Genomic DNA, 16,349 nt, shown 5'->3' with positions numbered 1-16,349 from the left:
AGTTGCTTTTTACCCTTTCCTCTTCAGAAAACAGGTGTAACTGAGTCTGCATTGTAGTCTGTCTTGCTTTCTTACGCCGTTTCAGCTTTGCTGAAACACGTTTTTTGGAAGCTCAGGGCTTCAGAACGGCCTGATTTCACACAGAGCGGATTTTTATCATTTAGCGACTGTGGTCCCTAACACTGTCGAGTACCGGGGCTTCTCTTTGTTTTCTGTGCACTATTATATAGTTGTGTTTAGAGTGTCCACACGTTGCTGATGAAGACTTCAAATTGAACAAAGGCAATGTGTCGTACATTGCAGATTATTTTTGCACGCCCATTATTCCTGTGTTTTGCATGTGGTGGAAACCAAAACAGTGGGACACTTTTTATTTTCGTCTTTAATGAGATTTGTCCAAGTACTGTTGAGATGTGCGGTCAAACACTTTAACTATTCACAGATCATAGATTGATAAATCAATCAATCAGTTATTAACTGATATCCAGTGGGGACTTGGACATTTCAGACCTTTTCTTACAGATGAAACAAATAATTTCAGGAAGTGATGTAGCCATGGGATTTACTTAGTAAAATAGATGAATTTACATTTATTTAAAACATAGCTTTTCTGATTATTCCCAGTGATGTTTGTGTATCGTAACCAGAGAATAACATGCATGGTGCCCACAATGTGTCTCTCTGCCGACACATTAGCAGCTTTTATACCTGCCCATTTTTTTTAATGGCTGCTTTACAAGCCAGTCAGCTGAAAAAGAGGTATAATCTTCAGTTATTCGCATTAGCATGTCCTCCCTACATCTCCCTGACATTACCTCATTACGTTATTTTCTTATTTTCTTATTTTTTTGTGTTTTGGAGGTCGGGGGGCTCTAACTGCCTCTTCTTCCCCTCTTCCTCCCCTCAGTGCCCTCTGCCAGCATGACCCGCCTGGCCCGCTCCAGGACCGCCTCCCTGACCAGCGCCGGCTCCGTGGAGGGGTCCCGCTCCCGCGCCTGCACCAACTCCGACAGCGGCGAGGGCGTCGGCGCGGTCTCCCAGACCATGGAGGTGTCCTGCTGAGGAGCCACAGAGGAAAGGGAGGAAGAGGGGTAGTGGCGGGTGGAGAGGGAAGAAGAGGATCAAAAATGAGGCTTGATGAGTGTCAGCTGGCGGCTTTTTCTCTCTCTCGCTGTCTTCATCTTTGTCTGCCATCTTCTTCCCCTTGTCACTGTAAAATACCATCTGTACTGCTTCTGACACGCCCAGCAGACCTTTGACTATCCACTCCAAACCCCCTTCGCCCCACACTTAAAGATTTAAACTGCTGGTTTTGCTCTTGAAGTGTCATTCTTGTGTTTGCTAAGTGTTCCTCATTTAATTTGCCTGCACCCCTCTAATTCCCTCCCCGCCCCCCAAGAAAAGACACACACACACACACGCACTTACACAAACTACTGGTCACCCACACACCCATATGTAATTTAAAAGCTCCCATTTGTTTCGAAGGCAAAAATGAGAGGGAAAGCGGAACTTTTTGGGGGTGCCACAAAGGTGAATAAATGAAAATAGATAAATGCATGTGGATTTTGGAAAGTAGTTCATGTTATTTGTGAGAAATTGGCAGCATCTCTCTCTGAAATGCTTTCAAGGAAGCTGATCTCCTGCCACAAGAGGGCCGGCGAGAACAAAAAGAGGTGCGTCCAGAGTCGGGCAGGTTTCATCACGTGCTCTTATCGTGGCATGATGTGTTAGACATGATGTGTTAGTTTATTTTAGAGCCTAGTTAGAACAGAGCACACTGAAGCTAAGCTGCACTTGGTCTGAGTTTATTTCTTAAGATAGGACAATTAGAAGTTGCCATCTTCCCCAGCCTGGCTTTGTCGATTTACGTTTCCATTGAAAATAAAGTGGAGGCAACTTTTCTCACCTCTGATCCTGGAAATTAGACCCCCATCAGTTTAAACGGATGCAGAGAGCTGAAGAGTTTGGAGTAAGGGTGATTTTTATGCAAGATGACAATCTGGAGCTGCGTGGTTTCAAATGAGGCTCGCGGTTTCTGAAGGATGTGCATTTTTCAAGTTACAGGAAAAGTAAAAACGTTGCAATCATTTCTAGGATGGTTGCAGTTCTGTGTTGCATGTTCATCTCAGCACTATGGTGACAGTTGAAACTATATTTTCTTATATGAATTTTTTATGTATAAAAAGTATTTGTATTGTTTAAGCTGTGTGTTTAGAGTTGAACTCACCTGTAAAAGTTTATAGATTTCATTTTAGATTAGTGGTCTTACTGAACCAAAACAGGATGAAAAGATGTTTCATCATCATGTCTGTATTATTTGTTCATCCTAGGAAGAAATACCTCAAATTTGAGAAAGTTTAGTTGTCTAAAAGAATATTGCTAGTTCTTTAAAATGAGTGTAGTATTTTTATATTCCCTATTTGACTGTAGGGAATCGTTTTCAGATCTTTCAAAAATACTTCTCTGCCTTTTTGAAAGGAAAGTTGCATGAGTCAGTCAACCAGAGATTAGCTTTATCTTAGAAGACCTTGATTTGTTGAAAAAAATTGTTTTCTTTCCACCTGTTTGATAAAAAAAAATCATCAAAATTACAACTTCACATTATTTTTGTTCTATAAATGCATCAGCCAAAGCACACTGGCCTACTTTGACGCACTTTTTTTTTACGTAACCAGTTTTATAAAAATCACAGAATGACTAGGAGCAAGTGGTTAATGCATAGATCTAGGATAAACTTGCTTTTGTTTGTTTGTTTGTTAGATTTAAAACTACTACCTCTATCAAAAAGCTGGACCACACTTCTTCTCTTTTGTGTTTCATAGTTGTTAGAATGAAAGAAAATGAGGAAGAGCCTGCTTCTCTACTCTCTCAGTGAAATCATTTAGGGAAATCTCCTTCCTTCTTGCATTTGTCAGGCCGGGCTGGTGAACATGGCTGCTTTAGCTGAAACGGTCCGTATTAGTGGGATTTACTGAGTGCAGCTTCAAGGTGTGTGTGTGTGTGTGTTTGTGTGTGTGTAGGTCACTTGACGTTAAAGACAATCCACCACAAAATCATAGCTTAGCAATGTCAAACACATATCTGCATGTGTATGTGAATCTTGGTGCATTCCTATTTGAGTAGTAGGTGAAAATAGCAACATTTTTGTTAGGCTGATTTAGATGGATGTTTAGAGTCATAAATGCGACACCCATCGTGGATCTGAGGCTCTTCTGCACCGACGCAGTTCTGGCAGTGGTCAATCACCACTCAAGAAGCCAAACCAGAACAGGTTTGGGGAGTCGAGGCACCCGAGAATGTCCCTTACAGCGCCCAGCCCTGCTGCGTGGACATACCAAAGCTACACCCTCACACTTTCCACTTTCAACACACAAGCGCACATTTTTCGCCCTTTCACTGAAAGGAGAGCTGTGTGGGCTGGGTTTTGTGACGAGACTGTGCCAAAGAAAAACACAAAATGTACACAAACTCATAGATCCATGGCCAGTGAGTGATTTGATGTTTACTCATACTCTCACTAGCTTAGCGCTTTTAGTCGTACAGCAAGAGTAGTTTGTGACCAAGGCACGTGCTGAGCTCTGTGAACTCTGGCCACCTTTACTGAGACCAAACATGGTGCTCCCCGGGTTTTTATTTAGCTGCATTTACGTCCAGTATTCATGTACGCTCACTCCACTTGTGACTGATTTCCGTTTTTCTTTCTCTTTTTGAAATGAAACAAAGCATTTTTGTCCCCCTTTAGGAAGGATTCCAAATACTGAGGTGTGCATTCCCTGGAGGCAGCCTGCCAGAGGCGGGGCTTTTTTGGCGCCATTTGGGCTCCAAGCTCGGAATGTAGGGCAATCCCCAGCCATCTTAAAAAAAAAAATATCCCCCTTCCCTAAAAAAAAAATTCACAAGGTGCCCCGGCTCTCACAGGCAAGCCCAGCCGCACCCTAAAGGGCTATCAGCTGAAGTCACTTTTAAAGAGTGTTGTGGTAACTGTTCTGGAGCACCAGGGGGCGATAGGGAGCGTGCAGAGAGCGGTGGCTAAAGCACAGCAGAGAGAGATGCTGCCCTGAAAAATAGTTGGATGAATGTTCACGGAAAAGAATGTGACTCTGTCCACGCATGAGAGATTAACTGTTGTCGATGTATTAATAAAAATGTAACATAAGCTGGGAGCGGATTACGAGATCTGATCACCCTGCGAGTGGCTTTCCAAACAATCTAGACTGCGTGTAGCGGAGTTCGTGTTCAGCCATCTTTCAGTGTTTCTTCTCTTCACAAAAAGCTATTTTCTGCCTTCTTACACTCTGGTTTCCTCCCACACAACTTCGACCTACACTGCCTGGGGGGCTCCTGAATGTATCTTGTCCCTCTTTTGAAGTGCTGTAAGGTATTGTCATCCTACACATCCTCGATCTCACCACGGTTTGCACTTCTTCTCTGTGCCCCCACATCTCTTAACCTTTAGCCCTGGACATGAAAACCGCAGATCCTTCCTCCGCCTTCTTGGTTCCCGGTCAGCTACTCACCGGATCAGTTTGTTTAGACCTCCTCGCTCGTGTAGATACTTTTTATTTCTAGAGCAGGTTACCATTACCAAACATTAACACCACTGTAATGTGAGAAAACACATTTCTGTTTCTCTCCCCTGCATTTTGTTTCTTTTTTTATAGTTAACTGTAGGGTGTAACCTCATCTCGGTATAATGATCTTGATAAACGTGTTACTACTACTCTTATGCTTCTACTTACTGCCATTAATATTGATTTGTATGAAGCAATAAGGTCTCTTTTTTTTTCTTGTTTGTTTCATATTGTGGGAGTCTTCCCTGTTAGCTTGTTTCTATTCACAACAGTAGAAAGACTCTTACCTGCTTCGTTGTCATTCAGATGTGTAATGTAAAATTTAAATATAATATATATACTATATAAATACAAACTTAGCTGTCTCTGTCCATGTACTGGTCAAGTAACAAGAAATAAAGACTAAATGTCAGAGTTTCAGAAGTTGTCAAGTTTCTTTTCTTCATTTGTTTTTAGATAAAGCTTGAAGAACTACAGCTACCAGCTATTGTGGAGCTAGGAAACATCTGACTCGGGTCCATTTACAGTATTGATGCACTTTCTCGGGATTCTACCAAATATTTTGTTAGATTTCATTTGGATTTTATGTGATAGGTACGTACAAAGTTGGGCAAAACTCAAAGATTACAGAAGATGGGAGATGGTTTTCAAAATAAAAAATAAAAAAATGCAAAAAGTTTGCTGTAGATTTTTATTCAGTCCCTTTTAAGCTGATATTTCTTTTCTAGAGAAGGATTTCAGGAGTGAAAATTATTTGCACACTTTGCCAACCTGCGTCAATTGACTGTACAAATCTGGCATCCCAGATCTGAAGTGTGATCATTTTAACTGAACCCTCTCAGATTATTTATGGCTGAGATTACAGGCTATCTCAAGAAATGTTCTGTTTTCATTTCAAATCAATCAGACATCAAGGTGATGGCATTAGTTGGTGAAACGGGAAAGCAGAAAGAAGGTTCAACAGGTACAAAAAGAAAACATTTTTCAAGACAAGGAAGATGAATTTTCAGATGAATTTTAGCGCAGCAATTTCTGGCACTTATTCAGCATTACTGCTGCTTCTACCTCATTTGAAACAAAGCCTTGTAAGAGAGCATTTGGGCGTCACTGTACACATGCAACATCTGATCCACTGGACTGTAGTTTAAGGACAGAATGTCAGAAGACACCTTATTGATGAAGATGCCGACTTTGAAATTCTCCTTCCCTGTCGTCGTGTCAAGAGAATAAAAGATCTCCTCTGTGTTTTTGGTGACAAAACGTGTTGCATAGAGGACGCCACAGGCCATGAAGGTGTTGGTCACGCTTTTCTTGTAGACTGATGTCCGCCAGGTTCTGCCGAGCTTCGGCGGCTCGCTCTCCTCCACCTTCGATAGAACCAGGTTGCCGTGGTCCTGGGTGGTGGTGTAGACCACCCAGACGCCCGACTCGTCTGTGGCCAGGTCCAGGTCCGTGAACGGATAGCATTCTTCAAGGTGGCAGAAATCACCCTTTGAGTTGTACCTGGTAAACAAGCAGAGGGAATCACAGAGCAGGGTTTGACTTTTGGACAATTGTTTGTCCTTTACGATACTGAATACAACAAGTTGAAAACATTTATGAATCAGGATGAAAAATATTTGAGATTATGCCTGTAATAGCTTTAAGTCAGAGTTTGATTCGGTGCAGCAATTCTTTCTGAAGGTTATTCAATAATATCTAGACATAATTGTCTTTCACTCAGTCTCATTAACATAGTATATTAGATAAAGCTACTGAAATTCTGCTGTGGCTTTCAGGTCCCAGCCACGAAGATATGATTTTACGTGTGTCTGCAAAAGTTTTCTGTGCATCCATGAAGAGAGAGTGACATTTATTTCACTCTCACAAATATGGCGCCCGTCTATGTTTGTGGTGTCACTCTCTGGCAGCATTACAGAGTATCCGATTGGCCCAGCATACCTGATACATCGTTTCCTGTGGTGCTACATCCAGCCGGATGGATGCACGATTTCTCTTCAGTTTTTCTCTGTCATCATCGATATTGATCAATTTTCACAGTCGCCATCAGTTTCATTAGCTGCTCATAGAAGCTCTTACAATTGCTCGGAGTATGTTGCGATTTTCCGAATTTTATTCTTACATTCACAACTTCAATAAGCACCAACCTGGTTCCTTTGGGTAAATCCAAGGTGGTCACACCTTTGGAGGTGAGGTTGAATCGACAAACTGCATCTTTGTTGTAGCAGTTGTAGTACAAGGCCCCTGCATATAGAACCACATTCGGCCCCTGGATGGTGTTAGTGGTCGGGTTAGACGGATGGATCTGAACATTTCCTAAGGACAAAGGAGACGTAAAGCTCTCAGTTTGAATTAACATCATGAAGGCGATTTTAAAATATTACCCTCCAAGTGACATTTTCTATAATCGGTCAACCTACACATGAAATATTGAAGCAATCAGTTCTCTTCTGAAGATAATCCCACACAAATTGATCGTTTTTACTTGTCGGTTTGAGTTATTTTTAGTCAGAGAAATACTCCGGCTCTTACCTGGAACACTGATCCCAACAATGAGAGAGCTCAGGCTGGAGTAGAGACGGACGTAATGGGCGTATCTGTTGCTGGACGTCAACATCACCCTCCAATGCCAGCTCTCCTTCCCGGGCTCTGGTTTGGGATCCCGACCCCAGGCTCCATACTTGAATGAACCGGGATACTCTCCAGCTGTCTGGACCCTTGGTCCTGTGATGTTGATGAGACGACAGGTACCTAGGAGAATGTGAAATCAAAACATCCAGGAAGACATCAAACAATTTTTCATCAGGAGGAAACTTCATTTACACGACCTATTTATGATCCAAACGACCATTTTCTGTGGTTCTGTTGAGCTTGTGTGATAGGCTGTTGCGTTCAGAGTTTTAGGACTTACCACCAGTTGGCTGAGTGGGTTGGATAGGGGGGACGACTCCATGGTTTCTGCACTGGTCCAGGTCTCTCCTCAGTCGCTGGTTAGCTTGTTGTCTCTCCACCACCTTCATGGTGTCAAATTTTTCCAGCTCCTCCATCTCTTCCTTTACATTCTCCAACTTAAAAAAAAAACAAACAAAAAACAATGAATGTCAATTAATCATCTGGAATTGTTGATGCTCTTTTAATACATTTAAATGTCCCCAAATGTGGTGACGTTGATGAGAAATAGGTGTGGGGGTAGTGATTCATTTAAAGACAACGCACTAAAACTACTGAAGGGTTATGAATTTACCTGCTGAGCCACGTTTTCACTGAGCCGGTCGCTTTCTGCGGTGGTTCTGTTGAGCTTTTCAATCATCTGCTGGATCTCTGCAAGCTCGTTCTCGATGACGTGCAGACTCAGAACTCCAAACAGCTGCCCATCATCCTCCTTTTCCAGCATCGCCACGTCCTGCTCCAGCTGGGGCAGGCGTCGACTCAGGCCCAGCAGCAGGCTGTCTAAGGCAGCGCTCTGTCAGAGCAGTAAGTAATCAAGCGGTAAACGCACGGCAAGTCAGAGTCCATCTGAAAACGAGGAGACTGGCCTACCTTCTGTGGAGTGACGGTTTTTGTGCAGCCGACAGCGGCGTCCTGTGCTGCTTTCAGCTTGTCGTAGGGAAATTGTTTCTCTGAGCTTATCAGCTCACACAGACAGTCAACTGACGGTGCTTTCTGGAATAACGGCACATTACAAGCAGAGAGAAATGAGCAAATAATCGATATCTAGAAATGAATACCATTAATAACCTTCTGACCTGCTGGGTGACAGTGAACAGGGCCCACAACGGAAGGACGGCAAGCAGCTTCATGATGCACCAGAGAGCAAATCAAACTGCCTGTGAAAACAGCCTCGCTGCAGCACCAGCTACTCTTTCATGGACACTCCCACACGTTCCTGTGTGTGAGTCGGTGGATTTGCACACTTGCAGGGTTTCACTTCCTCTCTGCGGTGGGGATTACGGAAAAGTGGGATTTCTTTGTTTGACCTGTTGATGAACCACACAGAGACGGGTACAGTATGCAAGGTTGTTGCTTCTGGGTGGACGCATTTCACAAAAAGAAGAGTGCAAGCCTGATAATGCATTGCCTAATCAGTTAGTGTAGAGAAACTTTTATGCCTGGGAAAAACTCTTGTTGCTCAAAATCCATTTAGAAAATGCAAAATACGCAACATTTTTCTCAAGCTACATTTTATTTTACTTTGCCTGAGATTAGGAAAATTTTCTTCCATTTTTGAAATATATTATCATTTCTCTACTTTTTGTTTTGCACAACACCTTTCAAGTTTCTACAATAAACGATAAAGTTGCTAATCGCCTTCAGTATATTGATCAATATACAGAATGACTTATTGAACTGTTTTCAATACATAAATACCATAAAAAAATGCCCATGCTACAACCAAACAGCCATTATTACTTTTTTCTTCGGTGCCTCATAAGTGGAAATTTATGAGGCACTTTGTGGAAAACACTTCAAGGCATTTGTAGATGGATGTTTTAAATTTTATTTACTGATGTATCAGTAGAAAATTATGTATTAATATCTGTAAAACATCAAGGATTCAAAATGATATTCTTGACACATTCTTTTACAGGGCAACTTTAGAGCTAAAATGTCACAAAAGGTCAAACAATAAGAATCATGGAAGAAAAAAAAGGGGGGAAATGGGAGCGTCCCTAGGCGCTCCCATTTCCCATTATTTGTTGTGAAACTCCGTAGTTTTACGTGTTTTGCAGTTTCATGTGCATTTGAAATCTGTCACGATTTTGCAGTCATTTCCATTCTGGTTTTTTACATCATATCTATTTATGAAAGCTAAATCCGTGAAATTGTAACTTCAGAACGAAAGAAAGATGTAACGCAAAAATATTGGATCTTAAATTAAAGTGAAACAGCAGAAAGAATCAAAATTGAAAATCTCATCTGATTGAACAACATTTACATCAAAAAACATTATTGTTGTTGGAGCCAGTTGTCCCTCATTAATGAAAAGAAGAAGTAATTATTTTGTATTTTTGTGAAGTAAAACTACCACATGTATTAGTGTGATGGAAATAACATCTTTTGCATGAAAGAAACAAGAAATGACTTACTCCTGTTCCGTATTATAAATAAAGAGAAAAATCATAGGTTGACATGCAGAGGCTTAACAATGAACATTTTAAAAATATCACCTTTGAACAAGCAATTTAGAAGTACTTGTAACTGGACATTTGTAATCTAAAGTGACAATATCCTCTGTTACTGGTGGATGCTATTACAATAATCTGAGGGTAATGAATGTCATGTTAAGTACCTTACTTATAGCATTACTTCCAGAAAAAGGTGACGTTAAATACTCTTTTAAATGTCGTAGGAATTTTTTTCTCAACTAAGCCATTTTCATGGAATAGTTGAGTAAATTAATACTGTTTTGTGTTTATTAATACTGTTTTGGTTTTTTTTTTGTATGTGTTATTTACTAGTTGTGTTGCAGTTGCGGCAGGGGTTTAATATTCCCTCAAAATAACACCATTATGCATATGATGTATGCATAATCCTGCATACACCCTATTCATTCAGCTTGGATCCCCAATCATGTTCTGCTCCCACCCTTGAGTTTCAAACCACTCACGTAAGAGATTTGTTCAAAATGTATTTGTTTGAAATGATATAAAAATGTAGTAAACTCATCATTCTATTCAGCTCAGTGATGCTGCTTCAATGACACGTTGCTAAGTTGAGATGGAGGAAGTGATTTTGTTTTTCAGGGCGAAACAATGTCTGTTGTAAAAACACAAAACAATAGCTCTTGCATTAAAAAAGGGGAATGGGAGATTCCTGAGTCAACCATATTTGTTGCGAAACTTTATAGTTTCCCATTCTTTATGGGGTTTCATGTGGATGTGAAAGCTTTCTGTGGTGACAGATTTGTGAATCATCAGAGGGTTTGGTCGTAGTATTTCAGTGAAGGGAGAGAAAGGGGAGATATTTGGCATCGAGGTCTCCTGCTGTGAAGATGCTGCCATTTCTCCTTCTTCTGTTAACCATAGTGAGTTTCAGATATATTCTTAATATTTCTATTTGTTAAAGCAGCTTTTTACCAGAGTTCTGCCTACTGCCTTGTTTTTGTGTGTGACTGCAGAAAGATGGAGATGCCCAGCGTGTGCTCGGCCGGAGTAAAGATGGCTCATGCCATTGTGAGGTGAACTCCACCATGTGGTCCTTCCCAGTGCTAAAGTACGAGGGTGTGCTGCTGCAGGTTAAAACCTGTGAGGGATCTCTGAGCAGTCTGCAGGAACAGGTACAAAGGAAAACTCCTGTCACTGATATTTTCCTTTAATTTATTTGGATTGCATGAAAAGACATCATGTTTGTTGCTTAAATACATGTCGATTGATAATGATACTTGCATTCCCAGATTATGGTTTATAGATTACGCTGTAAAGGATTATTAAAAACTGTCCATAGAAAGTTATATAACTTGAGGTTTATAGACTGAAAACATTTAACTGTACTTATTTTGTTGTATTTTTACTTCTTCAATAAGCAGTAAAAAGTGCAAAAATTAGAGAAAAGTTCATGATGACAGACTGACATAGATTAAACTGAATAAGCATAAAATATCTCAAATGTAAAATTGATTTCTGTGCCCAATAAGCCCAAGACCCAACAATAACACCAAACCTTTACATTTTTGTTAGTCCTTTACATCAGACCTTTTCTGATTGCTGTTCAGGGTTTTATTCTCCCTTCCCTCCGCCCCCTATGAAGGTATAATGTAGCTAAATAAAGCTTAAATATAAAAATCCTCATTGACTGTTCAAATCACTTGGATCATTTTTAAGGAAATGGTCACTGGATTACATTTTCGTTATTTTTCAGTGGAACTTATGTAGCTTCACACAAAATTGTCAGGCTATGATGTCAACATCTATGAATGAAATTATATATATATATATAAAAATTCCCTTCTCACCCACCGCGGGTGGTTCTTATCCTCTGAGCTCGGGTCCTCTACCAGAGGCCTGGGAGCTTGAGGGTTCTGCGCAGTATCTTGGCTGTGCCAAGGACTGCACATTTCTGGACTGAGATGTCTGATGTTGTTCCTGGGATCTGTTGTAGCCACTGCTCCAGTTTGGGGGTTACTGCCCCGAGGGCCCCGATGACCACAGGCACCACTGTGGTCTTCACCTTCCAGGCCCTCTCCAGTTCTTCCCTGAGGCCCTGGTATTTCTCCAGTTTCTCGTGCTCCTTTTTCCTGATGTTGCAATCACTTGGTATTGCTACATCTACCACAACGGCTTTCCTCTGATGTTTATCCACTACGACAATGTCTGGTTGGTTCGCCATTACCATTCTGTCTGTCTGGATCTGGAAGTCCCACAGGATCTTAGCTCTGGTGTTCTCTACCACCTTTGGGGGTGTTTCCCACTTTGATCTCGGGGTTTCCAGTCCATATTCTGCACAGATGTTTCTGTAGACTATGCCTGCCACTTGGTTATGTCGCTCCATGTACGCTTTCCCTACCAGTATCTTGCACCCTGCTGTGATGTGCTGGACTGTCTCAGGGGCCTCCTTGCACAACCTACACCTTGGGTCTTGTCTGGTGTGGTAGATCTGGGCCTCTATTGCTCTGGTGCAATATATATATATATATATTATATATATATATATATATATATATATATATATAATATATATATATATATATATATATATATATATATATATATATATAAACCATTGAGTTTCTATTTCTGTTCTATTTCTGTTTCTCCTCAGGTGTTGCTCTCCACCACTCGTCTTCCCCAGATTCAGGCTCAAGTTGAAAATGTGACAGCCCGACTTCAGCCCTTTCAGTACCTTCGCCACCAGGGCCTGTACACTGCACTGTCTCTGCGGCTGCTGGGTCAAGAACTCAGCCAGCTGGAGATCGGCCTCAGTGCAGTCCACACCCAGCTGAACAACACGCAGACAAAGAAACTTTCCACGGAGGTACAGCAAAGTGCAGAAAAATATGGATTCTCATAAATGTTTACCATTCTGAGGGGATGTGTGTTCACGTTTGTTTGCTAGGTGGGTAAACTGCGTAAAGATGTAGAAAAGATGCAAGTCTCAGACACTATTAATTTAAAGACTGTGAAAGAAAATCTCCGCTACCTGAAGAACAGCGTGGAGTCCTGCAAGACAATTCCCAAAGACTTTAGAGGTAAGTTATTGTATGAATCAATTATGACACGTTCATTGTAAACAATAGGTACACCATCCACCATTTTTAATTCTGGCATACCTGACTTCATTTTTCGAATGAAGTCATTAAGTGTTGATTTCAAACACTTACTGAGTGTTTGGCATCAACGGATGCACTGCATTGCAAAATATAATAATCATGCCAGTCCTGTTTGAAACACCTAATGAAATATTGAAAGTGCAATCTGTACTCAAGGCATTTTCTCCCCATTTCAGGCCAGCACAGGTACTGCATGAAGGGCCTGATCACCAACATCAGTGAACCTGTCACAACCAAAATTAGTCCCTATGGTAAAACCTACATCTCTGGATCATGGGGGAGACAGGCAAAGATGGACGCAGAGGGAGAGAAAGAGAGCTACTGGGTTCAAACTCTGCTCAGCAACCACATTTATGGTAACACCCTCCGCGTTTACCAAACTTATGAAGACTTCATGGCGTCTGCCAACCATAAGGACTACACCCTTGCCCCATCCTACACTCATGCTGATGCGGTCGAGGGTCCAAGCGGTGTCCTGTACGGTGAAGCTCTGTACTATCACTGCTTTGGCTCTGCCGACATCTGCCGCTATGACCTGAAGACCAAGTCTGTCAAGCGGGCGACCCTTCCAGGTACAGGTGTTGGGATCAAAAACAAGTTTCCATATTGTTACTATGACTGCCGCTCGCATAGCGATGTGGATGTGGAGGTTGATGAAACCGGGCTGTGGGTGATCTACACCACTCTCAGCAACCACGGTAATGTGGTAGTGAGCATGTTAGTTTGGGATGACGAAGCACAGATTCTCAACGTGACACAAACCTGGGAGACGAGGCTTTTCAAGAAGGCGGTAAGCAATGCTTTCATGGTGTGTGGTGTGATGTACGCCACTCGTTATGTGACCGATTTCAGAGAGGAAGTATTCTACGCCTTTGACACAGCCACTGGTAAAGAGGACAACTCTCTTGCTCTGCCACTGGAGAAAGTAGCCAAAGGAGTGGCTAGTCTTGGCTACAACCCCATCAATCGGCAGATCTACATGTACAATGATGGATATCTTCTGGCCTATCAAACCTTCTTTTGAGTTCATGGGATCATTTTATTTTTGAGCTAAACTGATTCAACGCAGCACAAATATTACTCAAAAACGATGCTTAATGAGCAAAAGTGTTGGCTGAACAACAACAATGGCCAATTACAGATGTAAGCCAAAGTGTTGACTAATCATCAATGTAATAATGTATAATTAATGATGGTCAATGTGTAATGTGTAATGTTTGTTAATCTTGCAATACTATTTGAATAAAGGTGCTGGTTATCTAGCAAATTTTACCAAACAATATTGTAAGCGTTTTTATAAATAAAGGATAAACCTTGTGTTTCAGTGTTTGTTTGTTTTTTCATGACACAAAACTTAAATATGAAAACTGTAAAACATCTTGTAATCTTTAAACAGTACCTGTAATCACATTGGGATTTTTTTTCTTTTCATTTGGATGGTTGCTGCACACTTTAGAATCAATGTGTAGGAAATTTATCTCTTTTGTGTCGCCCATTCAAAAATAAAAAAAAGTTAAATGTTCAATGAAGTGTCCCTTTCCAAAAATGATTTTTTAGAAGAATGTAAACATTAACTCTGATGATCTTAATCCTGGCTGGTTTGGTCCAAAGTCGCTAAAACGCTGGCATGGTAACCTGGAGAGTCAGTGGCAGCTGCTCTTATCCCTCCCTCCTTCATCCTCAAATATTATGTGTAAAAATAATAGGTTTTAAATTGCATATAAATTACAATTATAATTTTCGGAGATTTTTAAAATTTGTATATGCCTTTAGAGTATCACATCCCAAAATGTTTGAAGACTATTACTTGCATTTGTCCTGGTATTTTTGTTTTGTTTTGTTTTGCTCGGCAGCCTCTAGATGGCGCAATTGTCCAAGGATTTTACATATTCATTCACTCAAAATGAAGCACTGTGACTTGCTATATTGTGAGATTTTATTTATTAATTTTTTGTTCTGTTTTTATGACAAACTGTTATGGTTTTTGGTTTTTATTGACATTTCAGCCAAAATTGTAAATTTAAAATTATATAAGCACTTCTCAGTAATTGATAGAAAACCTTAATTTTCGTTACAGCACTGGAATTATTTTTTTATAACTTTGTAGCTTTTTGTGTGTTTTTCTGATCATGTTTGACCATTTATCTTTTTAAATAAGTTCTAAAGACAGCATATTACTCTTACTCTTTTTTGCACAAGTACAAGAAAAATGCAAAGGCGGTGTAACTAATTACAGTGTGTATCCAATAAAAACAACTGCATTTGGATGTTTTATTCACATTGAAAGACTCCAATGAATTAATTTTATATTTTTGTTGTGTTTCTTTACTGACATCACACAGCACACCCATCCAGGTTGCAATGTTGCCTCCTCAGTCATCCTCATGTCTCCAGTTTTGTAGCTCATAGAGTCAAAAAACAGTGCAAAACTTTTTATTCAAGCTTCTTTAAAGATGTTTTAAATTGGTATTTAAAATTAAGTCACAGTTCGATACCTTCTGTTTCAAACATAAACCCAAAACTGGCCGCATAAAATCGTTAAAAAAAAAAAAAAACGCAAACAAGACACGTTTAAGCTCCCTAATAGGGATGCACAATATTGGATTTTTGGTCGATATCCAATATGCCGATGTACTAAAACTCATTTGGTCAGTAACTAATACCAAGACTGATATTTTTCCTGCACCTACTCACTGAAACTATACGGCTGTCTTATTGTGGAATTAAAGCACTGGGTTATCTTTTGTCAATTTAGCCTGCTACCAAATGCAAAAGCTAAAAAGGAGGTTGAAAATGATGTGACACTTTCAACTTGCATTATGTTTAGTGTCAAATTTATTTGACACTAAAATAAATTTAGTGTCAAATTTATTTGACACTAAAATAAATTTAGTGTCAAATAAATTTGACACTAAATTTATTTGACATCAAATAAGTTTGATGTCAAATAAATTTAGCCCATTTCTGATGCCTCGTCCATCTCAACCTGGAGGAAGGAATGGTCGCTCCAGGCGTTGTCTTGAATGAGAAAGGACGACACCTCGGGGACAAGAGAAGACGACATCAGGCACAAGTCAAGTCGTGATTGTTTTTCCCAGAATAATCTGTTTCCTAGTAAACTGTTTTTTATCTGGAAAGAAAAGTCTCCAGATATCTATAAAACTATTATTTACCATGATATCAAAAAGTATACCTCTGCTTGGATCTTCAGAAAAAGTGCAATTTCCCAAAATGTCTGAATTTGTAAGTGTTGTATTGAAATCTCCTATTATTATGAAATAATTTGTGAGCCATGTTCTTACATTATAAAAAAAAAAAAAGTACTTTCCATGTCTATATTAGGAGCATGTATTTTAATTAATCTACACAATTTATTTTCATCAAGAAAATCAATTACTAACAGTTCACCTTTACTTTCTTTCATGGTTGTTCATGCAAACATTTCTGGTTATGGTGATAAACAGGTTTAGATAGCATAAAAATCATACTGACTGATTATGTCCTGCTAT

The 16,349-nt window shown here is 40.1% G+C and overlaps 3 protein-coding genes across 8 annotated transcripts in view; 2 read left to right on the top strand and 1 right to left on the bottom strand.

Annotated features, from left to right (window-relative positions):
• Window positions 1-4,997, top strand: part of ndrg4 (NDRG family member 4) — a 47,426-nt gene extending 42,429 nt beyond the window's left edge. For all 6 annotated transcript variants that reach the window (XM_055029278.1, XM_055029182.1, XM_055029446.1 and 3 more), the window contains one exon: window positions 908-4,997. In XM_055029278.1, the coding sequence (XP_054885253.1) occupies window positions 908-1,062 (155 nt within the window). In that variant the 3' untranslated portion in view covers window positions 1,063-4,997. The remainder of the gene's footprint in view (window positions 1-907) is intronic.
• A 262-nt stretch (window positions 4,998-5,259) lies between these two features.
• On the bottom strand, window positions 5,260-8,411 carry si:ch211-194m7.5 (olfactomedin-4). The gene is made up of 7 exons (XM_055029085.1): window positions 8,321-8,411; window positions 8,115-8,237; window positions 7,819-8,037; window positions 7,486-7,642; window positions 7,107-7,325; window positions 6,722-6,890; window positions 5,260-6,077 (listed from the first exon to the last, which is right to left on the bottom strand). The coding sequence occupies exons 1-7, from the start codon at window positions 8,372-8,374 to the stop codon at window positions 5,636-5,638; spliced, it is 1,383 nt and encodes a 460-aa protein (XP_054885060.1). The 5' UTR covers window positions 8,375-8,411; the 3' UTR covers window positions 5,260-5,635.
• Window positions 8,412-10,530: 2,119 nt separating this feature from the next.
• Window positions 10,531-14,365, top strand: LOC129359352 (olfactomedin-4-like). Its single transcript, XM_055028960.1, has 5 exons — window positions 10,531-10,599; window positions 10,693-10,851; window positions 12,333-12,545; window positions 12,627-12,759; window positions 13,017-14,365. The coding sequence occupies exons 1-5, from the start codon at window positions 10,567-10,569 to the stop codon at window positions 13,862-13,864; spliced, it is 1,386 nt and encodes a 461-aa protein (XP_054884935.1). The 5' UTR covers window positions 10,531-10,566; the 3' UTR covers window positions 13,865-14,365.
• The last annotated feature ends 1,984 nt before the right edge of the window (window positions 14,366-16,349 follow it).

Source organism: Poeciliopsis prolifica, unplaced genomic scaffold (assembly GCF_027474105.1).
Source record: "Poeciliopsis prolifica strain line A6 unplaced genomic scaffold, Auburn_PproV2 SCAFFOLD001, whole genome shotgun sequence".
NCBI lineage: Eukaryota > Metazoa > Chordata > Actinopteri > Cyprinodontiformes > Poeciliidae > Poeciliopsis > Poeciliopsis prolifica.
This window is presented reverse-complemented; position numbering and strand designations above follow the sequence as displayed.

What these genes read in the sequence shown, in the direction of transcription:
- LOC129359352 (XM_055028960.1), top strand. Translation starts at nt 10,567, where the DNA reads ATGCTGCCATTTCTCCTTCTTCTGTTAACCATA. An exon ending in TGAGCAGTCTGCAGGAACAG is followed by an intron (nt 10,852 to 12,332) that starts GTACAAAGGAAA and finishes GTTTCTCCTCAG; the next exon opens with GTGTTGCTCTCCACCACTCG. An exon ending in CAAAGAAACTTTCCACGGAG is followed by an intron (nt 12,546 to 12,626) that starts GTACAGCAAAGT and finishes TTTGTTTGCTAG; the next exon opens with GTGGGTAAACTGCGTAAAGA.
- si:ch211-194m7.5 (XM_055029085.1), bottom strand. Translation starts at nt 8,374, where the DNA reads ATGAAGCTGCTTGCCGTCCTTCCGTTGTGGGCCCTGTTCACTGTCACC. An exon ending in ACCCACTCAGCCAACTGGTG is followed by an intron (nt 7,326 to 7,485) that starts GTAAGTCCTAAA and finishes ACATTCTCCTAG; the next exon opens with GTACCTGTCGTCTCATCAAC. An exon ending in TGTTGGGATCAGTGTTCCAG is followed by an intron (nt 6,891 to 7,106) that starts GTAAGAGCCGGA and finishes CTTTGTCCTTAG; the next exon opens with GAAATGTTCAGATCCATCCG.